Source organism: Haliotis rufescens, unplaced genomic scaffold, assembly GCF_023055435.1.
Source record: "Haliotis rufescens isolate VD_foot unplaced genomic scaffold, xgHalRufe1.0.p SCAF_6, whole genome shotgun sequence".
In the NCBI taxonomy this organism is placed as follows: Eukaryota; Metazoa; Mollusca; class Gastropoda; order Lepetellida; family Haliotidae; genus Haliotis; species Haliotis rufescens.
The window spans coordinates 46,978,641-46,994,384 of record NW_025964334.1 but is presented as its reverse complement, the minus strand read 5'-3'; the positions used below and the strand labels follow the sequence as shown (position 1 = coordinate 46,994,384).

General features: G+C 39.0%; 1 protein-coding gene across 1 annotated transcript; it reads left to right on the top strand.

The window, feature by feature from the left end:
* The first annotated feature begins 4,064 nt into the window (after positions 1–4,064).
* LOC125374853 lies at positions 4,065–6,354 on the top strand. The gene is made up of 3 exons (XM_048386528.1): positions 4,065–4,386; positions 4,648–4,889; positions 6,301–6,354. The coding sequence occupies exons 1-3, from the start codon at positions 4,065–4,067 to the stop codon at positions 6,352–6,354; spliced, it is 618 nt and encodes a 205-aa protein (XP_048242485.1).
* Positions 6,355–15,744: the final 9,390 nt, after the last annotated feature.

The window sequence follows — 15,744 nt, the reverse complement described above, 5'->3', positions numbered from 1 at the left end:
ATCGATGTTATACTCCGTCTGTTGCAAGGGCTCTATGTTGTCCGAGGGATGGTCGGGTAACCTAGTGGTTAAAGCGTTTGCTCGTCACGCCGAAGACCTGGGTTCGATTCCCGACATGGGTATAATGTGTGAAGCCCATTTCTGGTATCCCCCGCCTTGATATTGCTGGAATATTGCTAAAAGCGGCGTAAACCCATACTACACTCACTCACTATGTTGTCCGATGCCTTTGTCTGATGGCACACCTCCATGTTTTCTCGGACCCCGATCTGTCTAAAACCTGTATAAGGATTCCGGGTACAAATGGGTCGGCTCGTCTGGCTCCTTGACTTGGTTGAATATGCATGTCGTCATATCCCGTTCTGACAATATCAATCACTGGATTGTCTACTCCATATTCGTTTATTTACAGACCGTGGACATTTAGCTGGAATATTGATGATTATAACTCTATCTTTTCTCAAACCTGTAGCTGGTACCCCACCTTTATATAGTGTAACATCTCTACCTGGTGAGGGGCGGTCGGGTAGCCTAGTGTTTAAAGCGTTCGCTCGTCACGTTGAAGACCCGACATGGGTACAATGTGTGAATCCCATTTCTGGTGTCCCCTGCCGTGATATTGCTGGAATATTGCTAAAAGTGGCGTAAAGCCAAACTCACTCACTCGCTCACTCTACCTGGTGACGCACCTCCATCTTTTCTCAAACCTGTGACTGATGCGGCAGAATTACATCGATTATTAGGTGGAATGTGTTAATCATGCCTTGTCATCTCGCGCGTACCTATCATCTGATCTCTCGCTGCAACAGCTATCATGGAGTATATAGTATAATCAATTAAAAAATACTGTAGCGGATTCATAATTTTTGCACATAACACGTCCCATTTTAATTCTGGAAACCCAATTGTCCAGAAACTCTACGGTCTTTGCCCAGTCTCGGTATTTACAAAATTTAATATGCTGTCTTCATGGGAATATACCAAGGAAGAATTTTTTTTACAAAATTGTCAGGCCCTTGGGCGAGAATATTTTCCTTTGCTCAAAACTCATGTTTGTGTTTCGCAAATACATAAAAGTATTTCTGTCAAGTATCATGACACAAAATTTAACTCATTTTAACTTAATTCAACGATTCTATAGCGATATTGAAATATTTCGCCCATGGGCGAAAAAAGGTTTGGCCCATGGGCAAGAATATTTTCCTTTGCTCAACAATTTTAGTTTCGCAAATACATAAAGGTGTTATAAGCATGACACATAATTCAACTCATTTTAACTTGATTCAACTATTTTGCGGCGTTATTAAAATATTTCGCCCATGTCTTCGTCAGTCCCTTTAAAGCATTACCTAATTGTGTACAAAGTATATTGTATCATGTGAAATTGAAAACGGACTAAGGGGTGGCATATCCATGATTTCGACCAGGTATGCGGAAAGTAACAATCCACATGTTAAGGAATATAACCCCAGCGATCCTAATTCTTACCTCATCTATCTGGATGCGAACAACCTGTATGGGTGGGCCATGTCTCAAGCCCTACCTGAATGTGACTTTCATTGGGTTGCTGATGATGATTTAGAACAGTTAAACATTAAAGATGTAGCTTCTGACTCTGACATAGGATATATACTGGAGGTAGATCTTGAATATCCCCAACAGTTACATGACAGTCACAATGATTATCCTTTAGCCCCAGAGTCTATGACAATCACTGATGACATGTTATCTCATTATTCAAAGAAACTCAAAGAAAAGTTATGTATCAAAGGACAGCCTGTCAGAAAACTCGTTCCAAATCTGTATGACAAGCAAAAGTATGTTCTGCATTATAGGAACTTACAGTTTTATCTGAGTCAGGGTATGAAACTGTCTAAAATTCACAGAGCTATTCAGTTCAAACAGTCCACATGGTTGAAGCCCTATATAGATTTTAATACCCAGAAAAGAAAAGAGGCTAAGAACGAGACGGATAAAGCTTTCTTTAAATTGGCTAATAACTCAGTGTTTGGAAGGACAATGATGAATGTGAGGAAGCATGTCAATGTAGAACTAGTCAATTCATCCAAACGTTTGAAAAAATTATGTGTTAAACCCACCTTTCAGGCGTTCAAAATATTCAATGAAGATTTAGCAGCTGTTCACCTGGAAAAGACTAGCTTGTATCTGAATCAACCTGTCTATGCAGGCTTTTCTATTTTGGACCTGTTAAAGATTGTCATGTATGACTTTCACTATAATCATATTAAGCTCAAGTATGGTGAGAAGGCACAGCTGTGTTTCACATATACAGATTCCTTGTGCTATTTAATTGAAACACCAAACTTGTACGCTGATATGGCAGAACATCGGCATATGTTTGACACCAGTAACTATGATAAATCACATCCACTCTATTCCAAAACCAATGCCAAGGTGCTAGCCAAGATGAAGGATGAACTCGGAGGTGTCCCTATGGAGGAGTTTGTTGGTCTTAAACCTAAACTATATTCCTTATCATATAAGGGAAAAGAGAAGCAAACGGCTAAGGGAGTGAGCAAAACAGTGATCAAGAAACAATTAAGGCACAGCCTGTACAAAGACTGTTTGTTTGATCAAAAACAATTTAGACACAACATGAATCAAATTCAGAGTCAAAACCATCAACTCCACACTGTCAGTATGAACAAAATCAGTTTAAGCCCTTATGATGATAAAAGATTTGTTTTGAAAGATAAGATTCATACGTTAGCTCATGGACACTATAAAATTCCTTCTACCAATGTGTAAAGTGTTTTAACTACATAAGAACCATTTCATGCCTTCAGTGTTCTTGTATTGTATGTTTGTATATAACGATCCCTGGTAAAATGTTTCCTATATTTTATCTACATCTGTATGCATGTCATATGTAATTAAACTTTCATATGTATTTGTTATGAGGTATTATTCTGTCACCTCACAGTTGTAAATACCTAGTGTAAATACCTGACCCTTTTCCCCCAGTAACGGCATTCACAGCAATGTTGACACAGTACATAGTTTTATTGCAACTGGGGAAGGTAACGTTTACTGTACTAAGGGTCTATGGACTTTATGTGATTAAAACATTATGTTGCTTGTTGTACAGTTGTATCACCTTTGAATGACTTATATGTGAATAAATACACACATTAAACGTCGATGCTCTGTTATTTTTGTTGTTGTTGAACACTTGCTGAGGGAATTTCTTACTGCAATGATAATCCTACAGCTATTCTGTATCAGTTTCACCACAAGGATTGATGTAATTACATATGCAAAACAGACAGAAATGTAAAACTGTTAACACACGGTTTATTTCATTAAAACACAAAAATCAAATATTAAGACAATAACAGTAAAAATGTACATGGAGTGATTATTCAGTATCTGTGGCATCATCATCATCAACATCTGACTGTTCACGCTCTAGATCTTCAGCCTCAGAAAGATCTACATGAGACAGAATGTCTTTGACAACAGGTTTCATCCACTTGTTGATTTTAGCAGACAATCCTTTGGAATCAATATCGGGATCCATAGCTCTCACTTTCTCCAGGATAGGCTTGAAGAGGGGTCCATATCCAAAGTAACTCACATATCGGATAGCTGTTGCCATTCGATCTAGAAAGGTAGCTTCCAAGCATTTCTTGAGCTTGTTTTCAATCCATCTCTCACTTTTCCCCTGATCTTCATGCATACTCCTCTTTCTTCTTAAAGACATCATCTTGACAGTGCTTTAGAGTGTGTTTCCACATGTATTCTAAGCCTTTCACCTCCCACTCTATTGGCCACGTTTCTTGGTTATAGAAGCTTTAGACAAAGAACCAATCAAACTGAATCCATTTGCTATCTCCAAAGGTATCATTGGTATCTGCGGAGAGGTTACAAATGTCACAAAGCTTCGTTCTGGCTCTCTCCTTGTAGAATGTGCACGGAGACAACAATCTATCAATCTTCTCGATTTAAATGAGTTTGTCAATATCAAAGTTGTTGTCTCAGTGCACAAAACACTGAACTCGTGTAAGGGCATTGTCCGTGACAGAGCTCGCTGCCTGTCCGACATGTCCGAAGACGATATAGCCAAGGAACTTGACCAACAGTCCGTCACAGCTGTCAAACGATTCACTGTAAAGAGGGATGGTGTGGTCCAACTGACCAACACCTACCTCTTCACTTTCGCCCGAACTACTATCCCTGAATCTATCAAAGCTGGTTATTGTAACATCGGAGTGGAGGTGTATATCCCAAATCCACTCCGGTGCTACACCTGCCAAGCGTTTGGACATGGATCCAAGTCCTGCCATGCCTCCGCTGTTTGTTACCGCTGCGGTGACAAACACGAGGCCACTGACTGCAGGAAGGATGTGAAGTGTGCAAACTGCGGTGGGAACCATATGGCTTCTGCAAAATCCTGTCCTGTGTGGAAACGCGAGTCCCAAATTATTAAAGTCAAGACAGAACATAATGTCTCGTACCACGAAGCTAAGAAGAGGGTTGTGGGTCTTCCCTCAACCACTTCCACTCTCTCTTACTCTGCTGCTGTCTCCCATCCTCCTGTCACTACTGCCTCTATCGACTGCCAGACTGATCTCACATGGGTCAAGTCTGTTCAGCCACTTCCGACTGCTTCACTCCATAAACCAGCTGTGACACCCTCGTCTGTGACTCCTCCCAAAAACAAAACTGTAAAAAATGTTGAGTCTCAGACTCCTAAACCAACACATGAACCCGAAACAGAACCAGAACCAGAAATTACCAAACTTACAAACAGGGAAAAGAAATTATTGAAAAAGAAGCAGCAAAAACAGCTGCAAACACCAAAGGCCACCTCTCCTTCAGAGGTCCCAGTAGAGGTCCATAACTCCTTTGGTCCTCTGGACATGGAGGTAACTCCATCTCCACATGATACCGATAGGAGTACTACAAAGTCTTCCTCACGTTCGCGTGACATTTCTCCTGTGGAAGCCCCATCATGAATCCACAACACATTGTACAATGGAATTGCAGAGGTCTTAGGAAGAATTTTAATGAAATTCAACTTTTGATCCAAGATTTTAAACCGTCAGCTTTTTGTCTCCAAGAAACATATCTGAAACACACAGATTTATTTGATATCCGTCAGTACAGTTCCTACCACTCGTTTTCCCCTCCTGGTGATAAAGCTACAGGAGGTTCTTCTATCCTGGTGAAGCAGAGCATAATCCATAGCCCTGTTCCACTCAACACTACTCTTCAAGCTGTTGCTGTCCGTGTTACTTTGAACATAGTGTTTACACTCTGTTCACTGTATCTTCCACCTTCCTCAACTATCCGTCAATCAGATCTTCAGACTTTGTACGATCAGCTCCCGAAGCCCTGTATCATCATGGGCGATTTAAACGGTCATAATCCCCTATGGGGGAGTACTGACATAAATATTAAGGGAAAAGTCCTTGAAGATTTTATCTCAAACAATGATTTATGTATCTTCAATGATGGTAATACCACATATCTTCATCCTGCCACTGGCACATACTCTGCCCTTGACCTTTCACTGACAGATTCAAACATTTTAAATGAATTCGAATGGTCGGTCCATGATGACCTTTGTGGAAGTGACCATTTTCCAACAATACTTACAACTATAAATCCGTCTGACGAACCACCTTCAACAAGGTGGAACTTTACAAGGGCCGATTGGTCTTTATTCCAAACACTATGTTCTGAAAAACTAAAACCCGAAAGTTTCAGGAATGTTCCTGATCCTATACAACTTTTTTCAGATATATTGAATGCTATTGGAGACGAAAGCATTCCTAAGTCCTCTGCAAACCCTCATATACGTAAACCATGGTTCGATAATAATTGTAAACAAGCTAGAAAAAAATAGGAAGAAAGCTGAAAAATATTTCCGACGACATCCAACTGTCCACAATTTGAATAATGTTAAAATCACAGGCGCTAAAGCGAGACGTACCTTTAAACAGAATAAACGTGAATCCTGGAGGAACTATGTTTCAAAAATTAATTCCCGCACACCTATGTCCAAGGTGTGGAACATGGTTCAAAAGATTAAGGGCAAAGGATCTAAATCTGGAGTTCACCATCTTAAAGATGGTAATACCCTTTTAACTACTAAATCCGAAATTGCCAACAAACTTGATGACACTTTGGCAAATCATTCCTCATCATCAAACTATAATCCTCAATTTCAGAGGTTTCAAAAACAGCAGGAAATGAAAAAAGTCAATTTTAACTCTGATAATGGTGAGGACTATAATGAAACATTTTCACTCCATGAATTATATACTGCCCTAGGGCAATCTCATGACACTGCAGCAGGAGCCGACAGCATCCACTATCAGCTCCTGAAACACTTGCCCGATTCATGTTTGGAAACGTTACTTAGTATATTTGATGAAATATGGACAACCGGAAATTTCCCTTCTTCGTGGCACAATGCTATTATTATTCCTATTCCAAAGCCAGGACGGGATCATACAGATCCATCCAACTACCGTCCAATATCATTAACTAGCTGTGTTTGTAAAACCATGGAGCGCATGGTCAACAATCGATTAGTCTGGTACCTGGAGACCAATAACCTCCTGAGTGACATCCAGTGTGGTTTCCGAAAAAACAGAAGTACCATTGACCATTTGGTGCGTTTAGAATCGTTTATAAAAAATTCCATTGTCAACAAACAACATACTGTATCAATCTTTTTCGATCTAGAGAAAGCATATGATACAACGTGGAAACATGGTATTTTAAAGGATTTGCATGAATTTGGATTGAGGGGCAGATTACCTCAGTTCATATCTCAATTTTTAAACAACAGACAATTTCAAGTACGAGTGGGCTCTACCCTGTCTGATCATTTTGATCAAGATCAGGGCGTCCCTCAAGGCAGCATACTATCAGTCACCCTTTTCAGCATCAAAATAAATAGTCCCACTAAAGTATTAAACAATAGCATTGATGGTTCACTTTTTGTGGACGATTTCAACATTTCTTGTCGTGGTAAGAATATGAATACAATAGAAAGACAGCTACAGCTCTGTCTTAACAAAATTCAAAAATGGGCAAACGAAAACGGCTTCAAATTTTCTAAATCCAAAACAAACTGTATTCACTTTTGTCGTAAATACAAACCTCACAAGGATCCAGATTTATTTTTAGATGGTACTCCTATCAAGGTAGTAGAGGAGGCCAAATTCCTGGGCCTCATATTTGACCGTCATCTCACATTCTTACCACACATTAAATATCTCAAGGCAAAGTGCCTGAAGGCTCTCGACTTGTTGAAAGTCGTTTCAAATTCCGAGTGGGGAGGGGATCAGACCACCCTCCTTCACTTGTACAGATCATTAATACGCTCCAAACTGGACTATGGTTCCATTGTCTATGGTGGAGCCTGCAAAAGCAATTTAGAAAAATTGGACACTATACACCATCAAGGCCTAAGACTTTGTCTTGGAGCTTTTAGGACCTCTCCCGTGGACAGTTTGTATGTGGAGGCCGACGAACCTTCACTCGAAGTGCGCCGCATTAAACTTTCACTGCAATATATCACTAAATTGCACTCAAATAAATCTAATCCAGCGTTCAATTGTGTTTTCCACCCTCAATATGAAAACCTGTTTCGAAATCTATCAAAATTGGTTCCACCACTTCGGATCAGAATTCAACCACACATCACTGCAGCTAAAATAGACTTAAATATTATATCACCCCATCGTCTTCTGTCTTCTCCTCCCTGGCAGATGGTGAAGCCAGAAGTAGACCTCACTCTAACCAATCTAAAAAAGTCGGCTACCAATCCTTTGGTATATCAACAATCATATAACCAATTACGCTCCAAATATAATTCTCACAGGTCAATTTTTACAGACGGGTCCAAGGATGGTGGCAAAGTTGCAAGTGCCACCATCGTTGGATCCAGAACTGTCTCCTCAAGAATCCCAGATTTTAGTTCAATTTTTACTGCTGAGGCCAAAGCTATCCTAACAGCTTTGACCTATATTAAACAACAAAACCAATCTAAAAATTTCATCATCTTCTCTGATTCGTTATCTTGCCTTCAGGCACTTAAAAGTGTCTCACCATATCACCCTATTATCCTTGACATTTTAGATCTCTATAATGATCTTTCCACTGGCCAATGTGACATCGTCTTTTGCTGGTTGCCAAGTCATGTAGGCATAACAGGTAACTCAAAAGCCGATGCTGCTGCTAAAGCAGCTCTTGACAAACCGTTATCTCCACTTCGTATCCCGTACAGTGATTTCAAACCTACCATCAAATCTTATACTCGGGATCTTATGCAAAAGAGGTGGGACACCCAAGTAGGAAGCAATAAACTCCACGAATTGAAACCAACAATCGGTCATACCTACTTGGGTTGTCAGTCAAGACATGACGAGGTCGTTTTACGACGGTGTCGTATTGGCCACAGTCGGTTTACACACGAATATCTGCTTAAGACAGATGAGGACGAACCTCCTAAGTGTATCCCTTGTGATGAAAGGTTCACCGTTAAGCATATATTGCTTGACTGTGTGGACTTTGCAATCGCAAGGGATTCACATTATCAAAGTGTAAATCTAAAAGATCTCTTTTCCCGTATCAGCGGGCATCTCATCATAAATTACTTGAAAGAAATTGGTCTGTATAATAAATTTTAATATGTAAATATGTATGTGAATAATTAAATGCTTGTTTTTAAATTTGGTGTGATGCTATTAGCAACTGACATTATTAAAGGCTCTGTCCAGGAGGTTAACGTAGCGTAAAAATATTGTCCCCCTGTGTGACACGTAATCCTATAGTAATTGATGTAACTATCATCAACCAGTGTTTTAAGCCAACTCATTGATGAGTATTTTTTAATATTGGCTAGTATTGTGCACAACCACCAGTGGCTAAAGTGATGACGTAAATCCTGCTAGGGTATCATGCAGGAAGCAGAAGTACTGTAAGTCCCCATGATCCCCAGCGAGGTGGACTAGCTTTGGTTACTGGTGGCCTATAGCCTGTTTTTTAAACTGTATTAATGATATTGTAATGCTCATATGTTTCATCAATTGTTTTTAAATATAGTATGCTCCAATATGTTTGATAAAGTGTTTTTAAATATGTCATTGCATAAATGACTTAATTGTATATATATTAGCTTGGTCTCGTCGCTATATGGCTGAGATAATGCCGATGCGACGTTAAATTTTAACTCACTCACTCACTCACTCACTTTATCAGCTTCACTGAATTTAGAGGTCATTGTAGGCTGTAGAACATCGCTTTCATCAGCTGTCTCCATTTTAACTCGTTTCCTTAGGGATCCCCCTCCATTCTCAGGGCACCATGATCTGACATGATGCTGAAGGTCATGATTATTTTCAAACACAATACCACACTCGTCACAGGAAGGCATAGTTGTATCACTTGTGTCGTCCTCTGATTCACTGTCCACTGGAGCGGCTACTTCTGAGATGTGATTTCTTCTGGTGTCTGGCTTCAAATGATACTGATTGACAGCCTGCTCCTCTTTTATGGGCTGTGGGGTGATGACTGTATTGTTCTTTCCATACCAGAGCTTCATTCGTTTGATTAATATCTGAGGGTGATCTTTCATTCAATGATCTGTGAGGTCTGTCGTTATAATCCCGGGCGAGGTCTCGTAAAATATCCAAATAATGATACGTTTGGTTGTAGGTGAAATATCTGTACGTAGTGGTCTTGAAGGTCCGTATCACTCTCTCGGCATAAGAAGCCTTGGTTTCATTCTGTGTGGCATAGTAAGTGATGCCCTTGTTTCTTAAATAAGACCTCATTTTCTTATTTTCAAATTCTCGACCTTTGTCTGATCGTATAATTTGTGGCAGGGTAGCGCGGGAAAATATCTTCTTCAAGGCCTTAATGACCGCATCCGGTGTTTTATTTTTAAGGGGCTCAACCCACAGAAAACGTGTAAATACATTTATAGCTATGAGTAAGTATTTCACACCGTCATTGTCGGAGGCTATATTAGATACATCAGCCAAGTCAATATCCCATCGAGCATTGAGGCCTGAAGCCACCACTCTGTTCCGCTTGAACTTGTATCTTAAAGTGTCGCTGAAGCGAATAGGCATCTTGGGATGTCAACCACTTCTTTATGTGATGCAAACTAATATCAAATTTCCCCTCCTTTTTCACAATGTGATACAACTTAGCAGGCCCAGAAAAGGAGGCTGGGTGTTTGGGATTCAAATAAATACCAGACAAATATGCTTTCCATCCGTCAGCAGGCATGGTTACACGTGAAATGAAGCCTACACGATGTAAATAGAGCTTATATGTTTATCCACTTCATAGCCTATCAAAACTACAGAGACGGGCCTAGGTTACCTTCAATAACAAACGTGCTTGTGTGTTTATGTTAACCCGTGGATACAGAGGACTGCCTTCCTCGAAGGTTTGTTTACACAACTGTTTGCCTTCAGTGGAGAAGACTGTTATGTGACCTAGTTCGGCCTCGTGTTTACAGTAACAAAACAATTCTTCTTTTACCTATGCAACTAATGTAAACATAGAAGAACTGACAACATTGCACCCTTTCTATTTTAAAGGAATTTCATACATACTATTGTATAGTTTTAATTATACTGATTAGGCTATGTTTGAATGTATAGCCGTTGGTCTATCTTAAGCCAGGGTTTTCCCAGATTGCAACACAACCTGTAATGTACTACGCTGGTAAGCTATTTTTAGCGTGACGTCATTCTTATACCTCCGTGCTTGGGGTCAATGGGTGCGAGCCTGGGGCAGAACGCCCAATGTTCTTTCATCACTCGGTGTCATGTTCTTCAATTTATTGACTATTGGGAAACAAATATTATATTATTTGGTCGCTCATCAGAGAAAGTACACAATGCATATGAATTAATTCACTATTTTTTTCAAGTTAGAACCGCCTAAGTATAAAGAATAGGTACGAATGGTGATTCATAAGTTCTGAGCCTCACATACAGACATGTCTGAAAGAAAATATAAATGATGTATTTTTTAACATAATCACATATTGTTAGTTTGAAAAGTGTATAGTGGTTGCATTGTCATCCTTTGTTTAAAAATATATATATTGTTCAAAGTGCGACAATTGGTCAAAATGTTGTTGTCGAGCTTTGGTTTATTTTGACAAGTTTGCTTGTTTTAGTGAGGGCGACAACGCGACAATGTCAGTTCTAAGATTCCATGCAAATTCTATTTCTGGTACTAAACATGCTTCCGTCAGAGCCATGATATTAAGAAATCAATATGACGAAATTCCATATAAAAATTTCTGAATTTATTATAATGCAATAATTATGTGTAGTTGAATATATTTTGGCTAATTCAAGAGAGGTAGAGGTTTTAAGTCATACAACTCAGTGTGAACTTTATAAGTTACAGTTACGTGCCGGGCCATGAATGCTGAATATTTGAAAATATAGCTAAATTACGCCACACAAAAAGAAAATTCAGTTTTTGTGGGTGACTCATGTCATCCTTGTTTATTGCACCCATTGATAAGTGTGTGTCTCACATTCATTGTCAATAAAAAGATTAAAATGAAAAATACTAAAAGTAAATTAAAGTATTATCAAACTGCAATGTATGTTTGAATACACACTAATTACCTTGATGATTCCGTGATAAATGAGGAGCTCGCCGCACAATGTAACCAGAGTTTCACTGTGATGGTTGCAATGTTCCAACCTATAAGAGAATGTTAACAGCCTCGCCCACGTATATTAATGAGTGTATCGGTTTTAAATAAAAGAAAGGCATATATCAAAACTTCAATATGTCCACAGACAGGCACCTGAGTTAAAAACAAATAGTAATCGATGTTATACTCCGTCTGTTGCCAGGGCTCTATGTTGTCCGAGGGATGGTCGGGTAACCTAGTGGTTAAAGCGTTTGCTCGTCACGCCGAAGACCTGGGTTCGATTCCCGACATGGGTATAATGCGTGAATCCCATTTCTGGTATCCCCCGCCTTGATATTGCTGGAATATTGCTAAAAGCGGCGTAAACCCATACTACACTCACTCACTATGTTGTCCGATGCCTTTGTCTGATGGCACACCTCCATGTTTTCTCGGACCCCGATCTGTCTAAAACCTGTATAAGGATTCCGGGTACAAATGGGTCGGCTCGTCTGGCTCCTTGACTTGGTTGAATATGCATGTCGTCATATCCCGTTCTGACAATATCAATCACTGGATTGTCTACTCCATATTCGTTTATTTACAGACCGTGGACATTTAGCTGGAATATTGATGATTATAACTCTATCTTTTCTCAAACCTGTAGCTGGTACCCCACCTTTATATAGTGTAACATCTCTACCTGGTGAGGGGCGGTCGGGTAGCCTAGTGTTTAAAGCGTTCGCTCGTCACGCTGAAGACCCGACATGGGTACAATGTGTGAATCCCATTTCTGGTGTCCCCTGCCGTGATATTGCTGGAATATTGCTAAAAGCGGCGTAAAGCCAAACTCACTCACTCGCTCACTCTACCTGGTGACGCACCTCCATCTTTTCTCAAACCTGTGGCTGATGCGGCAGAATTACATCCTTTATTAGGTGGAATGTGTGATGTTGTTAATCATGCCTTGTCATCTCGCGCGTATCTATTATTTGATCTCTCGCTGCAACAGCTATCATGGAGTATATAGTATAATCAATTTAAAAATACTGTAGCGGATTCATAAATTTTGCACATAACACGTCCTATTTTAATTCTGGAAACCCAATTGTCCATAAACTCTACGGTCTTTGCCCAGTCTCGGTATTTACAAAATTTAACATGCTGTCTTCATGGGAACATACCAAGGAAGAAAAAATAAAATAAAATTGGTAGGCCCTTGGGCGAGAATATTTTCCTTTGCTCAAAACTCATGTTTTTGTTTCGCAAATACATAAATGTATTTCTTTCAAGTATTATGACACAAAATGTAACTCATTTTAACTTAATTCAACGATTTTATAGCGATTTTGAAATATTTCGCCCATGGGCGAGAAAAAGGTTTTGCCCATGGGCCGGCCCTTTGCTCAAAACTCATGTTTTTGTTCTTACAATTTCCATGACACAAAATTTGACTTATTTTAACTTAATTCAACGATTTCATAGCGTTATTGAAATATCTTAATTCGCCAATGGGCGAGAAAAAGGTTTGGCCCATGGGCGAGAATATTTTCCTTTGCTCAAAACTCATGTTTTTGTAATCGCAAATACATAAAAGTATTTCTTTCAAGTATCATGACACAAAATTAAACTCATTTTAACTTAATTCAACGATTCTATAGCGTTATTGAAATATTTCGCCCATGGGCAAGAATATTTTCCTTTGCTCAACAGTTTTAGTTTCGCAAATACATAAAGGTGTTATAAGCATGACACATGATTCAACTCATTTTAACTTGATTCAACTATTTTGCGGCGTTATTAAAATATTTCGCCCATGTCTTCGTCAGTCCCTTTAAAGCATTAACTAATTGTGTACAAAGTATATTGTATCATGTGAAATATACTTTATATTATATCATTACATTACAATTCAAAAAGAGCCTTTGGTTGGATGTTCCCTTTACAGAAGTTTTTACAGATTTCACCTGTTTTACATATTGTAACGTGAGTGAGTGAGTATGGTTTTACGCCGCTTTAAGCAATATCCCAGCAATATCACGGCGGGGGACACCAGAAATGGGCTTCACACATTGTACCCATGTCGGGAATCGAACCCGGGTCTTCGGCATGACGAGCTAACGCTTTAACCACTAGGCTACCCGACCGCCCCTACATATTGTAACGATCTTTAATGAACCCGGCCTTACCTCTCATAACGTTTTGACAGTTTATCATAATAATTCATGCGCTTGTACGCCAATTCATTGACGTTATTGTCCACAACATTAAAGTTTAGTTAGTTTCTTTTTCATTTCCCATTTTATGTTTCGTTGATACATCACACTGGGCAATTACGTGACACTAGGTATGCAATATACAGGTACGCGTGCGCGTATTTCAATGGAAAAAAACCCGATTCGTCTTTCATTGCATAACGTCTAGCTGAATATCTCACATTCTAACGAAATCTCGAAATGATTATTTAATTACATGCGGTGTCGAACTGACAATGGGAATTATGTTTCAATGCAATTGAGGAAAACTTGAGTAAATATTGTGACACGAAAGCAACTTTTAAATGCTTTGCCAGTTTTGGTATGAAAATGGTAACAGTCAAGAAAAACGCAACAACCTTCTTATGATAATTCTTATATTCTCATTAGTACGTTGTATCTAATTACAATGTCGGCCTTATTTACAGGTGATTCTACAATACCTGCTCTCGGTCAATTACAATCCGCCACACCACGCGTGAACAAACAGTTATGCAGGTGTTGCTGTGGGCACATACCTAGCCTGTATATGTATATTTTTTGGGTGGATACATGTATTACATATTTTCGTTGATATGTGGATATATTAAGCACAAAGACACAAAAAGTTTATGAAAGATGAATTGGTGCCCTGATATATTCAACGAGATGTGTATCATCGTTTAATTGTTTATTCAATAAAAGTATGTTTTGAGGCGATATCAAAGGAGCAGCCCAATATACAGTGTCGTTCGGTGAACTCCCTTCCCACCCTGTCCGTAAGAGTTATGTAATCGGTACACAAATTTATTTGATGCGGTGTCAGTGTGGAAGGAGTTTGATTTACGTCCGCCACTGGCCACAGAAATCCTTAAAGTATAGTAACAATCAACAAGGTCAATGCCGTACTAATAACCTAGTGACGCACGTAACAACGACTGTCAATCTGTCTGCTAGAGCTACCATACCATCATCCCTGTCACAACTGGCGTATTAACGGCTTATTCAAAATATTAATTGTAGAAAGTTCGTTAAGAGACTAACGTATGTCGTATACAGTCCTCTTATTTGATAAAAAAGTAAGTACGTCAACTGGGAATTCATTACATTCCTTATATCAGCTAACAGCCCTGTTTGTGCAAATATGTTCTAGACATCAGATTTAAAGATAATAAAATCAATTGTAAGACCGCATAGACCATAAAACCGAATAAAATATGTCTTGGTATCATCTCTTGTGTATAAGAGGATGGTAATGATATTTTATAATACTTGGGAGCATGAGCAATAGGATGTAGCAACATAAACATGCATGGAATGGAATAGGGAAAATGGTGAAAGGAAATTGAAAGAGATTTTAATAAAACATTATTGTACTAAACAACTTGCAAAAGCGGTGCCCAAAATTGTTTGACCGTGTTATGTGTGTTGTAGACTGACGACTAGCAGTAATTGTCATGCTGTACGCATGGTTTCATATACAAATTCAGATATACAACCGGTATGAAACTGAGAACTGAGATGCAAAGTATAACCTGCATTCACACACGGAAGCTTACTTGTGTGTGTGCCCTCTCCTCTGATAGTATCGCTAAAGTATTTACATTGTAATAAATATAGTAATAATAAAACTTGGTAATTTGGTAGGTCTCCGACAGATATGATTTTCAGGTTTTTTTACACCTTTGATAGATACGGATTAGGTACATGTAGTTTAGTCACTGTCGCTAATGTATCTGCTTGTTAGAAATGTCAAATGTCCTGTTATGGCCCTGTTCCTATAATAAGGTAGTTTCTTTAATTGGGTATAAATAGTTTGTTTTGGGGTTGTTTTTGTTGTTGTTGTTTTACATCATT

What these genes read in the sequence shown, in the direction of transcription:
- LOC125374853 (XM_048386528.1), top strand. Translation starts at nt 4,065, where the DNA reads ATGTCCGAAGACGATATAGCCAAGGAACTTGACCAACAGTCCGTCACA. An exon ending in TGTGAAGTGTGCAAACTGCG is followed by an intron (nt 4,387 to 4,647) that starts GTGGGAACCATA and finishes TCCATAAACCAG; the next exon opens with CTGTGACACCCTCGTCTGTG. An exon ending in TTGGTCCTCTGGACATGGAG is followed by an intron (nt 4,890 to 6,300) that starts GTAACTCCATCT and finishes ATACTGCCCTAG; the next exon opens with GGCAATCTCATGACACTGCA.